Source organism: Telmatherina bonti (genome assembly GCF_933228915.1).
Source record: "Telmatherina bonti genome assembly, chromosome: 18".
Lineage (NCBI taxonomy): Eukaryota > Metazoa > Chordata > Actinopteri > Atheriniformes > Telmatherinidae > Telmatherina > Telmatherina bonti.
The window spans coordinates 25,556,665-25,573,904 of NC_136616.1; the positions used below are offsets into that span (position 1 = coordinate 25,556,665).

The 17,240-nt window shown below is 38.7% G+C and overlaps 1 protein-coding gene across 2 annotated transcripts in view; it reads right to left on the reverse strand.

Moving 5' to 3' along the window:
• pcxb (pyruvate carboxylase b) overlaps positions 1 to 17,240 on the reverse strand; it is a 320,178-nt gene that overhangs the window by 60,699 nt on the left and 242,239 nt on the right. For both annotated transcript variants that reach the window (XM_079257650.1, XM_079257649.1), the window contains 2 exons: positions 11,075 to 11,219; positions 10,433 to 10,522 (listed from right to left, as the gene is read on the reverse strand). In XM_079257650.1, coding sequence (XP_079113776.1) covers positions 10,433 to 10,522; positions 11,075 to 11,219 — 235 coding nt within the window. The remainder of the gene's footprint in view (positions 1 to 10,432; positions 10,523 to 11,074; positions 11,220 to 17,240) is intronic.

The following is a 17,240-nucleotide window of genomic DNA, read 5'->3' on the forward strand; positions in this document are numbered from 1 at the left end:
TCCAGCAGATCTTCATAGGCTGTTGGATCCATTTGATTGAGTCAGGTGTGTTGAAGCAGGGTAACACTGAAAACCTGCAGGAGCATGGCACTCGGGGAGCGAGATGAAAGGCCTGTTAGAGACCATCTGAAACACATCAGTTTGTTAGGAGGCAGAATAAGAAACTGGAGTAAATCTGCTGACATGCAAATGCATCAAACATAATTCAGCTTTTTTTCTTCAAAAGATAAAAAGTCAGTCTGCTATACTCCTTTATTTAGTCCATTTTAAACAGTAAACTGAACTAAGACACTGTTTTAGTGTTTGGAAAGACATGTGTCAGCTAGTACAAGGTTAATGGATTACTTTCTGTATTTATAATGCTAATTCATTCATTGTATTGGCACAAGTAGTTTTCACCATGCCACGTTCTCCAAATCACTCTAAGTTAAGGAGATCAGCTATAAAAGAATACAGACATATAAGCTCAGCAGCCAGCTATTAGACACACCACCCACTGACTTGTGAAAATAGGTTGCTCCTGCTAGGAGTGACTCATGGCCATGGCTTTCTGTATAAAGAAGGCAGCTACCATTTAGGGAACAGACACATCCAAGTTTCTCAACTTGGTATTGTAAGACTTCCATTTGAAAGGAAACCAGATTTATGTGCACTCCACAAAATGTTAGTAATCCGGTCTGGGACCCAAAACTCTGACATCAGCAGCTGTCAGAAGTGTGACTCCTAAGTCAATTTTACTGTGGTATATTTGCTCATCATAACTGGGGAAGACAGTGCAGACAGACTACAGTAAAATATTTCCAGCAAATTTTGTAAATATTTGATATTTCTGGTTAAAGTATTGAATTTAAAAGTCTAAGGTTATTGCACATGGTAACACATTTTAGCTCAGTGTGTTGTTCAATAAACTAAAAACAATGCTAGACCAGACAATTTTAATAAAAGTGATAAAACTGCATTCACTTTTGAACAACTTTATTATAACAGCAACATCAATTTTAAGAGCACATTTTTTTACATTTCCACATATTAACTGAGTCAGTGTTTCTTGCTGTATTAAGGCTAGAGATCTCAAAGGAAACTGAACCTTTAAACTCAGCAAAGACTTTTCCTGTCAGTCAGCAGCCTGATCACCCCCTAATCCATCGCTCCACTCTGCCATGCAATTACACAAAAGCATAACCTGAGGCTTTAACATATTGGAATCTGAATTTGGATCTATTTTTTACTGCATTGTGTACAGTCATCAATCAATTAAGCTAGTTAATGAGGGACTATCTGCTTGTTTGCTTGTTTAGATGTCCTCCAACTCTGTCCTCCATCTCTGTGTGGCTGAATATCAGCTCAGCCTTCTCCCTGAGAACAAATAAACTTTGCTGTAATTGTTTCTAAAGCCAACATGTAAAACTTGAACAACTCAAGCAGATGCAGATTTATTCACCAACAGGCTCAAAGCCAACATGTAAAAACATGAACTACTCAAGCAGATGCAGATATTTATTCACAAAGACACAGGTAATAACTCACTGAAACATAAGCTAGATGGACTCTGAAGTCCTGCTGCTAAAGCAAATAGACATTTGAACTTATCAAAATCTGTGTAAGACACACAATGGGGAAACAAAAAAACAATTAAAGTCCAATTTATCTCATTCAAGCAGTCTTAAACTTGCTATCAGGCCATGTTCTACTAAATTGTTTTTTGCTGCTTGTGTGGTCTTTGACACAATACTCTAAAGGCAGCATAGAGGAAATGAGAGGGGGTGTACTGGGACCGCAGTGTCTTTGAAAACGATGGCCTTTGCATGTGACAGTTTCCTGGAAACAGTGAATGGATTTGTGTGTACGGTCTTTTGTACCAAGGAGAAATAAAAAGACACAAGTCCCACATGGTTGTTGTGCTTGACAAGTGACCCACTTAAACATAAACATACCCTCTTATTTCCATCAAAAACCAACCCAACTCCCACTAGCCAGCTTTTCCGCACAGAGTTCACTCCATCTCTCAGACTGAGGTCACTTCATACCTCCTTGCTTTTTTTTTTATTTTTTTTTTTTTTAAGTTATCTTATACTTTCTTTACTCTGGAGCTGAACAATGTCACCTGAGATGATCAGACACAGCGAGCCGGCACTCACATGCACCTGTTCTGCAGTGATGCATAGACAATCTTTGCCAAACCTATGCTCTGAGTTGACATCTGCCCATCAAGAAACCATCTTTAAACCCTTTTATCTGTATTTTGGAACATTTCAACTACACAATCCCAAGGGAACTGCAAACTGGGGCTTAATTAGGTCAGGTGTGCTCATTATAGCCTGAAAAGCAGCCAAACACGGGCTGTCAGACTAATGTGTCTTTGTAATTTCATAAAAACATTTGCAGTGAATCTTTGCAAACAACCTTGAGCTGTTTGAAAGACATGAAATCATAATTAAAATTAATACAAAACATGAATCAGAGGCTGCAGCCATGATGGCACATTCAAACAAATGTGGTGCTTTCAATAAAATACCAATGCTAGAAAATATGCACCAGTTTAATTTAGTGCATAGGAGAGAGAAGCGCAAAGTATGCACTGCATGTACCTGTTTGCGCTTGATTATTTTTTGTTTGAGTAAACACAGAATAAAAGCAATTACATAAAATGGCAATTTAATGCAGAATATTTAGTTGGAAAAACAGTATAACACTACACTAAATGTCATATGAAGAGGAAAGCTCGCAGGCTCTAAAACATTAAATTCAAATGATGTGGTTTGTCTTCGTCATCATTTGCTTATATTCAAAACCTCGACTGACTTTGTTAACAGCTGAAATAACAGCTGAAATAATTTCACACAAGCCTGATTGCAATCAGTTTGAAAGCTCTAACAAAATGAAAATTATCCATGTTCACACCTCATTCCTGATAAAAAAAAGTGTCAAACCGAAAAGGTTTTTGGTTGGAATAATTCTTTTCCCAAATCGATCGATGTATCTGCAAACACTGAATCACTAAGTTGCCAGGTTGCTTTTATTACAGCGGATGCGATGACTAGACGTAAACATGTAATGAGTGATGTTTCCTCATTTGGGAAGATGGCAGCAAACAAAAATGTACTGGACAGCAGCAGAACGTTTGTTTTTCCTTCACACTCTGTTTGTAGGCCTTTTCCTCTTTGTTTGCAGTAGAAGCACATAAGTATCAATCCGAAGCTTGAAAATACTGCAAAAACCACAACTGTGCTGATAACTTTGTAGACCTCTCCATCTTTGATAAGTCCTGTGATGTAAACACCTTTCTACACGTCAGACAGGACCATTCTGCTTAATTATTAGTGCATATTACACACCAGATCAAGATGGATTAGTTCTCATGTAAACAGATGTCCTGCAATTGGGATGATTTGAAACCACTGGTGTAAAAGTCTCCGTATAAATGTGGTTACTGGTAAGGAAAATTTTGGTGACCAAGCTATATTTTGAATGTGTTTTTAGACCCTAACTAAATATTCTACCTTGTTTTGTAATTTTTTTTTATAAGAATTCAGATCTATTATTAAACTGTCGGGAGGTAAATATTTATTTCTTTTAATAATAACAAAATATCCTCTAAATTAAACCATTTTAGTAAATGTTTTTTGGAGAGAGCATGGTTGTTTGTTGAAACAGCCATGTCCCCCATGGAGTCCTGCAGGGGATGCTCCAGGAGTAAGGAGTGGCGGACCTGCTTGTATGAGGTATTGGACCCTGTAAGACCGGTATCAGAACTGGGTCTGGATTGCTGGCAGTAAGTTGGATTTGTTCTCTGTGAGGATTTTACACAGTTTTTATTTTTCATTGATGCGCGTGTAATTTGATTTAATATAATCCTATCCTATTCATTTTCCCACAAATAAAGAAATACGAGTTTTTGTATGAAGTTGTGTTTTCAAGTAATGCTTCAGTTTTATTTTGTAGATGGATTACGAATACTGTTGAGGTTTAGAGATCCTATTTAAAATATAGGATTTGCTCTTATTGTTACTTACATCTTTAGAAAATATACATATATTCACACAACCAGTCAAAAGTTTAGAGACATTTTCCCACAAGATCCAATTGGAAAGTGTGTCCAAACTTTTAACTGGTACAATGCGGGTGTATTTTTTTGGGAGAAATCAAAAGCCTCGTGTTAGGGCAATAAGTAGAGCCTTATCTGAACACTACTAAAAAGCGTTGGACCAACACTGACCTTGAAGCAAGACAGCCAGTACAGGATTTTAATATATAAAAAAAAAAAAAAAAGTTATGTAAAGCTAAGAGATGGATTGGAAATGGGTAAACTACATAACATCCATTAGGAGTGCTGCTGAAAACTTGCAGGCTACACTCCCTAAGGAACCAGGGTGAAGACTGCCACTGCACTAGATGATGGTTTCTACTGAGCTTACAGGAATGAGTCATATACAGTACTAAAACATAGGTAACTGCTAAAAGCGTTTGCAGACAGCAACCAAAATGTCTGCAGAATTCCCAGGATAAATACTGGCATTTATGCTTTATTAGAGCTGAGTGATCCTGAAACCAAACAAATCCAACACTGTGAGACCTACTCTGCAAATGCAACTATAACCAACTTTCTTTCCTCTCAGATTTGCATTTGAACAACCATGACCTGAGGCGTAAACAACTAGCAGTCAGGGTTTGGATCCATTGTTGCTTCACTGTGTATAATCATCAATCAATTAGACTCGTTAATGAGGTACTATCTGCCTGTTTAGATGTCCTCAAGCCTTTCGTCTCCCTTTTTCTGCAAATGAATATTCTCTGTTGACCTTTTTTGTTGTACCTAACCCCTGAAAACAAATTATATCTGTTCTAATGGTTTACGAGGCCAGCACCAGCTAAACAAATGACACACACATAGTTGTAGCATCTCTTTCAGACTCCTGGTAGCATTGGGTTTCATTTTTCTCAAGTCTATTTAGATACTAAGAGTCTCTTGTAGACCGTTTTCCCTGGAGAATCACACAGAGTGATTTATTCTCCAAATCCCCTCATTTCTTACTCAGTATATATATCTTTATACTTTCTATGTTTCTACCACTCCCACAGTCTTTGACACAATTGTCTCAGCACAACAGAGAAGAGGGTGTGTGTTCTGGGACCACAGTGTGCATCCATACAATGGTTTCTGCTTGTGACAGTTTCCAAGAAAACACAAGTTTTTGAAAGCATTTGTGTGCTTCTTGTATGGTGCCAGGAAAAAAACAAAAAGTAGTTAAAAGATATCCATCCCACGCGGGCGCAGTGCTCAACAACTGACCCACTTACACATTACATACCCTCATTTACATTGAAAACCTTCCCGACTCCCCCATCCAGCTTCACTCTTCCAGGCTGATGATATGTAATACTAGGGATGAGCATTTTAGGTGTTTAAGTTACTAGTAGTCAGGCGTTTTAAAATCTATTAATTATTCCATTACTAGTGGCAACATCATTTATGAAAGGAAAAATACTTTAGCTGCAAAGGGAAATTGTAATCTGTGTGATATGTTGCATGTTTTCTATACACAAATTTTTTAGTTTGTCTTATTTTCTAACATTTTTCGGGCTCTAGTGTGCTTCATTGTTCCATAGATAGATGAGAAGGTGGGTTATGGAGATGTCGGAACTGAACCTGGCCTGCCTGCGTTTATGGGGTGGCTGCTATCCAAGGTGAACTAAACACTGTTCCGCAGGAGTGTTCAGCAATGACAAAACCAGTTATTTTGCTCTGGATGTGCAGCTTTTCTGTAGAAGGATATAGTATTTGTGTCGTTGTGATCTGTTGCCTCCACTATTTGTGTAAACTTTCTTTTCCACCTCCAAACAGAGGTTGGGAGGCTGAGATGAGGAGAAGCTGCAGCTAGCTTTAAGGTATAGCTTTAAGGTAAACTCACTTTACCTCACCCAACCTGTGTGAAGCCGACACAGGACTCTGATGGAACCACAAGAGCTGTGTGGTGTCTATTGCTAAAGCTTGTAGAAAAGCATTCAGGTTCTTACAGCTACCTCTCTGCTTGAGCCGCCCGTTCCTACTCAGACCTACTTGTCCATCAAGGCAGCTGATGTGCTGTATCTCTCTCTCACCTCCTCTCTAGCTTGTCCTTAAAAGGGCAACGCTGTTCTTTTAACAGCGCTGTAAACAGAATCATCTCTGCATGTTGAGACATAATTCTCATCCAAACATCAACTTTTAAAAAAGGCAGTCAACTTAGGCCACCGTTTCGGCTAATGGATTAGTCAATTAGTCGTGCTCATCCCTATGTCATACCCTTTCCCCTTGACATTTTTCACCTGCCTGACTCTGTGATGAACAGCCCACCTTGCAGCTCCTCTCCTCCAGATAATCAGACAGACTCAGCTACAGACTTCAAAAGGCACCTCTTCTTATTTTAGAGTAGGGGTTAAAAAATGTCAATGCATTCCGATGAATAAAGCGCTTATTAATTTATACTGTTTATTGATGTTGATAGAGGGAGACTGAAAAGGTTTACGTGATTTGTCTTGACAATCTTATGGATATTAAAAAGATCCAATGGAACTTCTGCAACTTGCATCGAATGTCTGTCTTGTGACCATCAGAAGGCTGTGTCAACTGACCAAGGTGTTTGCCAACTGGCAGTAAAAAAAAAACCAAACAAAAAAAAAAAACAGCAGGAGCATGGTGAGGTTTTATGCTGATAGAGAAACAATATGAGTAACAAGTAAAATCAAAGATAACACTCCCAAAAACTTTGTATGGAGCACATTAAAAAAAATAACAGCACCTCATGCTCAGGTTCAAGGAGAAGAAACTGCTGATTGTTGCAGGGATGAAACTTGTGGTTTACGCACCTGCCATCAAGCAAACCATTTTAAAGTTTCTACTAAAAATGCAAAGGGTGGATGAAATTACAAACAATTTTAAGTTCTATTGCCAAGGATCTGTACCAGTCTTCTGTCTGAGAACAAGAGATTTTTCAGCCCGAGACTCAGCCAGGTGACAGCTTCCAGTGTTGCAGACTAAAGCAACAAATGCATGTTTCTATTGCAGGGAAATGTTTTTAGAAATCTGTTATTGTTGTATTAATAAAAAGATTTTTTTTATTATGGATAACTACAAACACAAGCAAAGTGGTCGCATGGGGAGAAAAAAAATTCATGAATCATTTTGTCATCACGTTGCTGGCCCTATAATTGAATCAAATCTCAAGCTGTCCATTTTAGAGAAAAAAAACAACTTTACCTCGGTTCTGAGCAGACATGTGCCAACTAAAAACGCTGAAAAATCGGATGCCTTTTTGCATTTAGGAACATTTTCATTGCCTGATCCCAGCGGAGTGACTGCAAATTAGTGTTTTATTAAAGTCAGGTGTGCCAGAACAGCCGCGGATAAGCCTCTGCATGTTAACAGCAACTAAGTGTCATTTATTCTCCAGCACACAAAACCAAAAACCTTAAATAATTCACCTAAACTGCTAAAATGCCACCTGGTTGAAAAACTTTTGACTGGCAGCGCTGCTCAAAAACAGCTTTCATTTCTTTCACATATGGGAGGTTTCACAGAACAATCTCTAAAAAAAAGTCTCTTTGGAATTTCTTCAGGTGTTTGTACAGCAGAGTATCTTCAGGTTTCACAAAGCTGCATTTAAAAAAACCAAGCTGTGAAGTTTGTCCCTAAACAACAGTGAAAATGATAAAGCCACCACAACCACTAGTTGTGTTTGAAGATAAACAATGAAACTGATCCAAACTACAAACAAGCAGGGGAACACAAAGACAGGATATTACGCCATTAATTCCATTGGTATTATTACATTGTATTGTACTATTTTACATACCCCTCTCCTCTCATCCTATAAATGGAAATACAGTGTATAATTGGGAGAAGGGGAGTAGTCTGTCATTTTTATTAGTCATTTTTCCTGGAGCTGGCTCAGAGGCATCTGGTGATTAACCTCTAGATGTCCTCCATTAAATAAATCCAGACAATAATTGGAACAAGGTGTACTTCCACACCATCGATGAACCACCAGCAATCAGCCTTCGGAGGGAACGTTTCAGACTACAAATCCTAATTAGAAAATAATGGCCTTCAAGTACAAAAAAAAAGGTTTTGTTAGGACACCCTCGCCTTCTCTTTCAGGAATAGTTTCTCTTCTTTTCAGTGCAGTGGGAATGCCAAAACACTGCTTATCTTGTCATTTATCCTTCTTTCTTCTAATCTTTAGATAAGATATGCAGACATATGACAATGTCATATTTGTTTTTCACCCATCCTCCCTATTCCTTTTACATCCACCTTCAGCAAGTCATCCATCATTTCTCCATATGCACACCTGCCCTTTTTCTCTATAGGGATAATACTCTGGCCAAGTCCGCTGTCATAACCCTCCTCTCTGTCCATGGCCCTGTCCCTCCCTCAATGCCTCTCTACACAGAGTGTGATAATACAGGCCTAATCCTTCTCTTCTCTCAATCCCTCTGTCAAATGAAAGAAAGGATATAAGCACATTACAAATCTCATTACTAGGCTTTAGGTATGCCTCTGTGGGTGCATGTGCTGCATACAACTGCCTCATCAGCTGCATACAGTAGAAAAGTGGGGGTGTGTACACAAAGGGCAACGACAGAGAGCCTGTTTAGTACATTATACATCCATGCCAGTTTGTGTCTTTAGTGCATTACCGTGTGTTTGCTTTCCTGTAAGAACTTAGACGGGCAACAACAGCTTTCATCTAAATATTTGCATAAGTGGTGAGTAAGGACAGAGAAACACACACACTCATGCAGACACACCAATGCTGGAGATTATTCAGTCTTATTCTACTCCACTTTGTTCCACTGAGCACGATTTTTAGGTGTCAGATCTGATTAGTTATGCCTGATTATAATTCATATTATTCACATAATTTTGTTGTAAATTCGTGTTTACAGGGCATGCAGGGGTACTTGCTGAGGCAGAGCAGGGTGCTGATGAACATGTCAGATTGATTCAGCTGATTATATTGTTGCTGTCAAAAGGGGCAGATGCTTGAAGTCATGGCAGCTTGCACTAATAATAATAATGATAACTAAAAAATTTAAAACGCAGCAGGAAATGTAAACTCACCAATATAACACCGAAGATGCAGTGTTTTCCCTGCCATGATATTAGGGACAGTGTGTCCTGCCCTCCAATATCAAGAGTCATACTCGCAAAAAGGTCAAGTTAAATGTATCCTCTCATACCACACACAGTTTCCCCTCAACTTGCACCATCAATTGGAGTCCCCCCACCACTATTGCAAAGCCAAAAACCTGAAGCAAACACTGAGTTTGTATTCGGAGAAAAAGAGAAAAATTTACAGGCTAAGCAGCTCATCAGAGAACACAGTGTGGTCACTGACCTTTCCTGCAAGACAGAGCTGTTGGTACAGAGGAGGGTGGGAAGGGGAGCTGTACTCACAGCTCAGCAGAGCACTCTGGACTAAAACCCTTTTCCTCCCAGAGTGCTAAACTGAGCCATTCAGGAAGCCCTTTCCGCCTACAGCTATCGGACTGTTCGACAGCCCATTTGTCATCGGGTGAGCACTTTTTTATCCAAAGTGCCCTGTGGATCCACAAGTGTTTACATTTTTAGCTTTGGAAAGTGAAGCCCCTCATCCTTGCGACTGAAGAGTTTGGCGATATTAGTCCAAACACAGGAAATTAAATAGAATTGATACATTTAGGTACTATCAAGAGTTAGACATTGAACTCGACACTTCTCTTTTTATACAGCTGAACAGGGCGGCTGTAGCTCAGGAGGAAGAGCAGTTGTCCTTCAACTGGTAAGTTGGGGGATTGATTCCAGGCTTCCCCTGAAATGCTGAAGTGTCCTAGGGCAAGACACTGAACCCCAAACTGCCCCCCGATGTGCCTATCGGGGTATGAGTGTGTTGAGTGAGTGTGTGTGCGAATGGGTGAATGTGACAAGTAGTGTAAAGCGCTTTGAGTGGTCTGTATGACTAGAAAAGCGCTATAGAAGTACAAGTCCATTTACCATTTAACAGTATTAGAAAACAATGTAGGCTTCGTAGAAATCTGAACAAATGAATAAATATTTTATCACAGGTGTATCATGAAGGCTGAATTCATCTTCTACATCTGTGAAAGCTGACTTCTTATTGGAGCACAGTCTTCAGCAATGCATTTTTATCATTTCAATTCAGAACATTTTTGTGATAGACAATGCAATAATGTATTTTTAAAAACATGTTGTAGCTCTAGTTTAACTACTGAAATATTAAAAGGTGGACTTGTTAAACAAGCCTCAACCTAAATCTTATTTTATTATTCAAGGTTCTACAACCATTTTTAAACAGGGTATGTTGTGAAAAAGAAGTATCCAGAGGAGTAAATGTATGGCAAAGGTTGAACTACAAAATATGAATCACCAAATAGTGTCAGATGGACATACCCATGGTGACAGGAGGGATCACAGGGTCTGTGGAGGAGGGTTTCGCCTTGACTGGGATGGGTGTGGTTGGTCCATTCACCATTACATGACCTGGATACAAGAGCAATCACAGAGAACACAGGTCAGATAAAGTCTTATCAACTTAATTAAACAAATAAATAAATAAGCCAACATATTATAAAGAAAAGGAGAAAAGTTATTATATAATGCAGCAATGGGCCTTTTTAAATTCACCTTTGCATATTAATCCATTTTTAAGGCAAAGATTTCCATACATTAAATGTTAAATCTTTCTTTTTTTTTTTAACACCAAAGCTTACTGCAAGACATTTTATTTATCAGATTTATCTCAGAGAATTTGTCCTTAACTCCTGGCTAAAATAATCAAAACTATCAATGCTATTCAAAGCTAATTAAAAAAATCTTTCATCTCTGAAGCAATCATGAATGACGGTTTTGTTTCAGATGGTTGCTAAGTTACCAACATTAAATTTCTGCTTCCACAGGCCTGGTTTTATAATGAATTTAACACTTTAAAATGATGGCACAGTACATCTACAATCAAACAAAGTGTCAGAAAACACATCTGGAATTATGATGAAACTGTTTTTCCTTGTTCTACTACAGAGTTAAAATACGGACCAAGGTAGTGCAGGAGTTTCTGGGCTCGGTTCTGAGTGGGTTTGAGGTTGAACAGTTCCGGGTTCTCATCAATGAACTGGGTATCCACGGTGGAGTGCAGGAACTGATTGTTGGAAAACACATTCTGGAGGAACGGGATGTTGGTCTACAGAGAGAAAACAAGAACAGGAGACCTGATTTAGTTTTCTTTCCAACCAGTTTGCAAGAGATGCTTTGAAAACACTTTTTGCCAACTATTAAATCTAAAACACACTCAAGGAAATAAGTTCACACAGTCACATCCTGCACTTTTACCAAACAAAACAATAACACAGATTTATTTATTTAACTAAATGTCTTTACTGAGATTGACATGAAAGCATACAAAGCACTTTGAACCTACACAGTGAAAATAGCCTCCAATGCAAACAACTTCAAATGGAAACCGCCTCAGTCTCAACAAATATTGTGCACAACAGAGCACCGAGGAAATCAGCTGCTGACAGTAATTACATTTCATTTCTAGTTAGTAGTTTGTTCTCTGAGAAGGAATTATCAGACCAATTAAAGCTGCAGAATTAAAGAGAGGGAGAAACCATGAATGAGTGAAGCGGAGTAGAGAGGGAGTCAAGACATGTAATAGTTAATTTCATTACTTGCTTTGTTGCTGATTGCCCCCCACCCCAAACACACACCTCCCACTGTTATCAACGCTGTGTTAAGGATGCAATTAATTACTGTTAGTGGTGAAGAGTGGGAAGGAAAGTGACAGAAATTGGCCTGTAGGAGATGAGAAAGAAAACAAAAGAAAGAAAATACTTGTGTTTTTGAGCAGCTTTAAACCAGATTATTACAGGTGGATGTCACCGTGGAAGGTGGGACAAAGGAATCTAAACTGTCCGAGAGACTGCTTTCAAGCTTGGCGAGTATGTCTTACAAATGACTTGGCATGTTGGAGCCATAAGCAACATTTGAAAAGAAAGAAAACCCTTTCTCAGACAGACACACACGAAGCTCAGAACCAAGAGACAGCTAGAGCCCCACAGGACCAGCTGAATAGTGGATAAAAAAACCTCTGAATCTGGGGTGTCCAGCTGGTCCTTGAGGGCCACAGTGCTGCAGGCTTTCCATGTATCCCTGCTCCAACACACAACTCAGATTGATCTGTCATTGTGCAGAATTCCATAGGCTGTTGGATGTTTAATGTAAGTCAGGTGTGTTGGAGCAGAGATGCCAAAACCTGCTTGACAGCGGCCCTCGAGGACTGACTTTATGGATGGTTTTCTCTGTCACAGGCACACAGACACACCATGGTGTGGGGACAAAACACATGCAATAAATAAGTAGTGGACAGTTTTTACAAGTACAATTTAGGTATTTATCCAACAGTCAAACCTAAGCGGACCTGATATGAGCACATTCCAGTCATGTCAACAAAAAATTATTCATTTACAATTACAAGGCAAGTTCAAAGTCAGTGAGTCACTAAGTACACTACATTTCGTCATTTAATAATCATGATTGTATTTACTTCAATTAGACATGGTAACAGGTCTTTACATGCAGGTTTGTATTAGAAACATGTCTTTGGGAACAGTTAGTAGAACACTGCTTTTCCATGTTCATGCTTGGGCATCACTGTTAAAATTTGGTGAAACATGATTCAGTGACTGTGACACACATCAGCAACAGTTTCAGTTCTCTTCACACCATTTTATGAAAAAAAAATTCACATGGCATCACGCTGCACACCTCTCACCAACCCAACAGTCCACAGCTTTATTAACCCAGCAAGAAGGTTAACACAACACAATGTGAGCAACTCAACTGAGAGTGAAATGGAATGAAAATACAACAAATCATTTTAAAATCAAGTGAAAAACTCTCTTTGTCCTGGTCAACATCCAGAAAATCTAACATTTGACATCTGATCATGGGCACAACAATACAGACTTGCCACTACACGTATCTGCATGAAACTGATTATGTGTTTAAATGTACATACCACTGGACAACATATGCAAGAATAGGCACATAAAGAAGGATTTCTTCTTCAGTCTATTTATGGCATTAATTGAGTTCTTACATACGTTTTGTTAATATCTAAATAAAAGGGAGGAATAACCCTGAATGTCTTGCAAGATAATCATATTCGTAGCAAGCGAAGAGAAGTTTTCATTTCTGAGATCCTGCATATGGGCATAAACACAACATGACACTATATCCTCAGCCAGTTTCTACAGAGCAGGAGAGGGAAAAGCAGAAAAGAAGGAGCTGTGGTATTCAGAAGACTGTTACACTGCCAAGCCTTGGGCTACAAGCTATGGATTGGGAGAAAAAAAAGCCCATTGCTACATCTGCACTAAGACTTCAAAAAGCCACGGACATTTTCTTTAGCATTTATAGCATGTGCCTGCAATATCTGGTTTAATATGATCCACTGCTGCATGCCTGCAGTGTGTTTCCACATGCTTTTACTTTAGGACAATTAAAAGAAAAGAGCTTCAGCTGAGGAACACTCAGAAAATAAAAGGGATGAAGAAATTAAATTTAAAATAAGTTTTTTGGGTTTTTTTTAAACTCTTTGGCTGCTGACAAGTCTTTTGACGTTTCTGTATATGAAAAACCAATTTGGCAAGCACGCATGAAAATGCCTCTAAAATGCACCCTCCAAGTGCGCACCCAACACGTTGTGAATGTGCTCTGACTGCACACCTCGGAGACACCCCAACATACACACCCGACCAAATCAGCACCCCACATTCCCAACAGATAAACCAAAATGCCGCTCTCTGCTGCAACAATGCCAGAGTTACACACTGGAGGCTGATCAGACGCTTGTTTAAATTTCAACAAGACAGAAGAGAATCATCCACCAGTGGCCCTTTTAGCCTTTAACTTTCCACTTTTGGCAACTTGTGTTGTTGATCTACAGTGCTCATTTCCTTTTTTAGATCAATGTGAGACGATCATCAAATCCTTTAAATAGGACATTAAAGATCTTTTGAATTTACTCTCCAAGCAGGGACACCTTGTCCCTGCAAAGCAGAGACAACCTGTTTGCACTGAAGCCTAACTAGTACACAGTTTGACCCTAAATATTTTGTTCTGTGCCAAACAGTACAATGGTGTCTAGTATTGAGAACCACAATAATGGTTTTTTTTGTTGTTGTTGTTTTTTTAAAGCCATTTGCTACTTTGTAAGAAAGCCGGAGGGCATTTTCATGTTTCACCTATGTAAGTTCAGAATTTTTAAAATTTCTCTTTGATGTCCTTTTCATCTATAATTTATATGTGTAAACAAACTTAATGAGCATAAGGGGAAGCAATCAAAAGATATAAAAATAGGACTGTGGTAAGGCAACGACATTGGATGACAGGCAGATAACACAAACAGCCTTTTTCATTAAAGACTCAGAAATAATGGAGCTGGAGGATGGAGACACCATTAATACATGGAGGTTTGTCCTTTTCCTCTGCTGTATCAGATCAATGTGTTCATTAGCAGGCAGCTCTGTCTGCCTTTGGCGATCACACAAAACACACACACACAACCCAATCCCTTCACCATTTTGCATTTCCCTTAATGATATGCAACACACACACATTTTGATCCTCCTTTATAGCACTCAGTATCTTCTCTTATTTTTCCATCATTCTCTTTGCCACCCTCAGTCATGTCACACAAACACTCCAAGGGGCTTTGCTGATTTGGAAGACCTGAAACAAGCACTTGGCTACAGCTCTAAGAGCTACGCTCTCAGCATGCAAAGCACACAGGCACACTTTATGGCAAAGGATGATGATTATGGTCCTTTACTTACAAATGCCTTCCATATTATGAACTGAAGCACAGATACACTCTTGCATTCAATACATCTTTCATAGTTTTTCATGGGGAGCTAAAAACATCAAGATGTTAATTACTACTATCATAAACTCCAGCTGACATACACTTGCAGACTTTTTCCCCAATATGGAAGAATTTAAACGTATAAAGCCTTAAAATTCACTGCCTCATGTTAGTGAAGGCTTAAAAACTAACCTCCCCACTCAAAGAGCTTCACCTGATTGTTTCCGTCCACACTTTTGTCCTTACAGCACTCTGTTTATCCCCAAAAAATTGTTTCATTGCCACTTTGCTTACAGCTGGTTGTTATCACTCTGACTGCTAATGCAACGCTGTGGGCCAACTGCTGATATCACTGAGTGTTGACTCAATGGCAAATAACAATTATTCCACAGTGGTGGGTGAGAGTTTTAGTTTTCTACACATACAACTTACTGAAAAATAGTCTAACAAAAAAACGTTCAAGCAGACAGCAGCGCTTCTTGAAATAATTAGTTTCCGAAAGGTTATCAAAAAAGACCAAAATCCCAATGTGAATATAAACAGAATTTACATCTGTTACTAAAATGTGGCCTGGATAGCTCAAGGAGGAAAATAAAACATGCTGCTTGTTATTTTATGCGTACTTGTTTAGTCAGTCTGTCTGCACGAGAATTGGATGTCATCTTTCATAGCTGCTGCAAAGATAGCATGATGATGGAGAGGGGGAAAAAGGCAGGTACTGTCGTGCTGCTGTCAGACAGCTGCTTATTTATGTACCATTAATATAAAACAGGTCTGAAATAGAACAGGAATGAAATAGAATAGAACAGAGAAGACACAAATGATCTTGTTGATACCATTTATTTCTAAAAAAAAAAAAACTTTAAAACTGGGTAAAGGTAGATTTACACATCAAATCGAATTCAGATACAACTATATTTCTCCTAATGAAGATATAAAATCATGTTTTCCAAAGCTGCACAGAGTCTGCAGGTTTACCTTTGCTTTGACAGAATCAATATAAACATGTTAAAAATTTCATATGCAACTTGAAACCTACTAAGCTCTCCCTTTTTTTTTATTGAATGTAATCTTGCGGGACAACATGATCTGTGGTGGAATCCAAGGTCAAAGCTTCAGTCCAATTATGCCAATGTACAGCTGGACCACAGCTTCCTGTCAAAGGTAAAGTGGGAGTAAACTTGAGATCCAACACAGCAGCCCATAAGCTTTCAGCAGAAATATCAGCTGCTTCTGGCTGTCCGGTCTACCATGCTGGGTAGAAATATTGCTTCTTTTGTAAAGGAGCCGACAGAGATTACAGCAATCACTGATGTCCATTACATTCTGCAAGAAATGGATCTGACACACTTGACATGTTTTATACATACAGATTGAATGATTTCATTTCTTAAATTCTAGGTTGTCATATGCTGCTTTTTCTGTGCTTTTTCCTCTTTGCTGATTGGGGGCTGATTGATGACCTTTCCATTTGCTTTATTTTGACAATACAGAAAAATATTAATACGCCCCACCTCTCATTGTGTCTCACTATTTGAAACGGTCCTGCACAGGGGGGAGCAATAGGGGACATCTCAGGTAGAAGTTAGTATCTAAAAAATGTCAACATGTCCAACACAGAAGTGTCTTTCAAGAAGTATAAAAAAAATGATGAAAACTAGTTTCCAGTGTAAAAGCAAGAAGTTCTCTCACACATTAAAAATGCTGAGTTAGGATTGACCTTTAACCTGTACAAGCTAGCTAAGACTAGCCAAGCTGAAACAAAGCAGAGCGACTTATCAAGAGCCTTCTATTTTACATTTTTACAGGGTCATTTTCGTAGAAAAACTGTCTCAATGAAAATAAATTTAGGGTTTGTAACCGATAATTGTGTGTAGGAAAATATATCAAACAGACTTTGTACTGCCCAATATCTAATAATAAATTGCTGGTATTGGCATTTTGCACAACAATATACAGAAATGTGTCCATTATCAGTTATGTTCAACTCAAACGGCAGCATTTACACTTGCGCTTTGACCTTGTGCTTGTTTTAAAATCCAAACGCTAAGCTGTAGAGCCATAAATGCACAACAGCACTTATGTAAATCCACACCTTTATGAATGAAACCTGGCCTCTTTAACAATCATCAGTTACAATACAGAAAAGGAATTGGGACCAATCATATCAGATAAAATATCATGCGTACTCTAATTTTCCAGTGGGCAAGGCGTGACTTAGTCCATTACAGTCCACACTGAATACAGTACCTAAAGAAAAAGAATGTGTTCAGTTTTAGCTGTAAACAGCTTTGCTTTATAGCAACGACAGTGAAGGTGCAAATTTTGAGATTT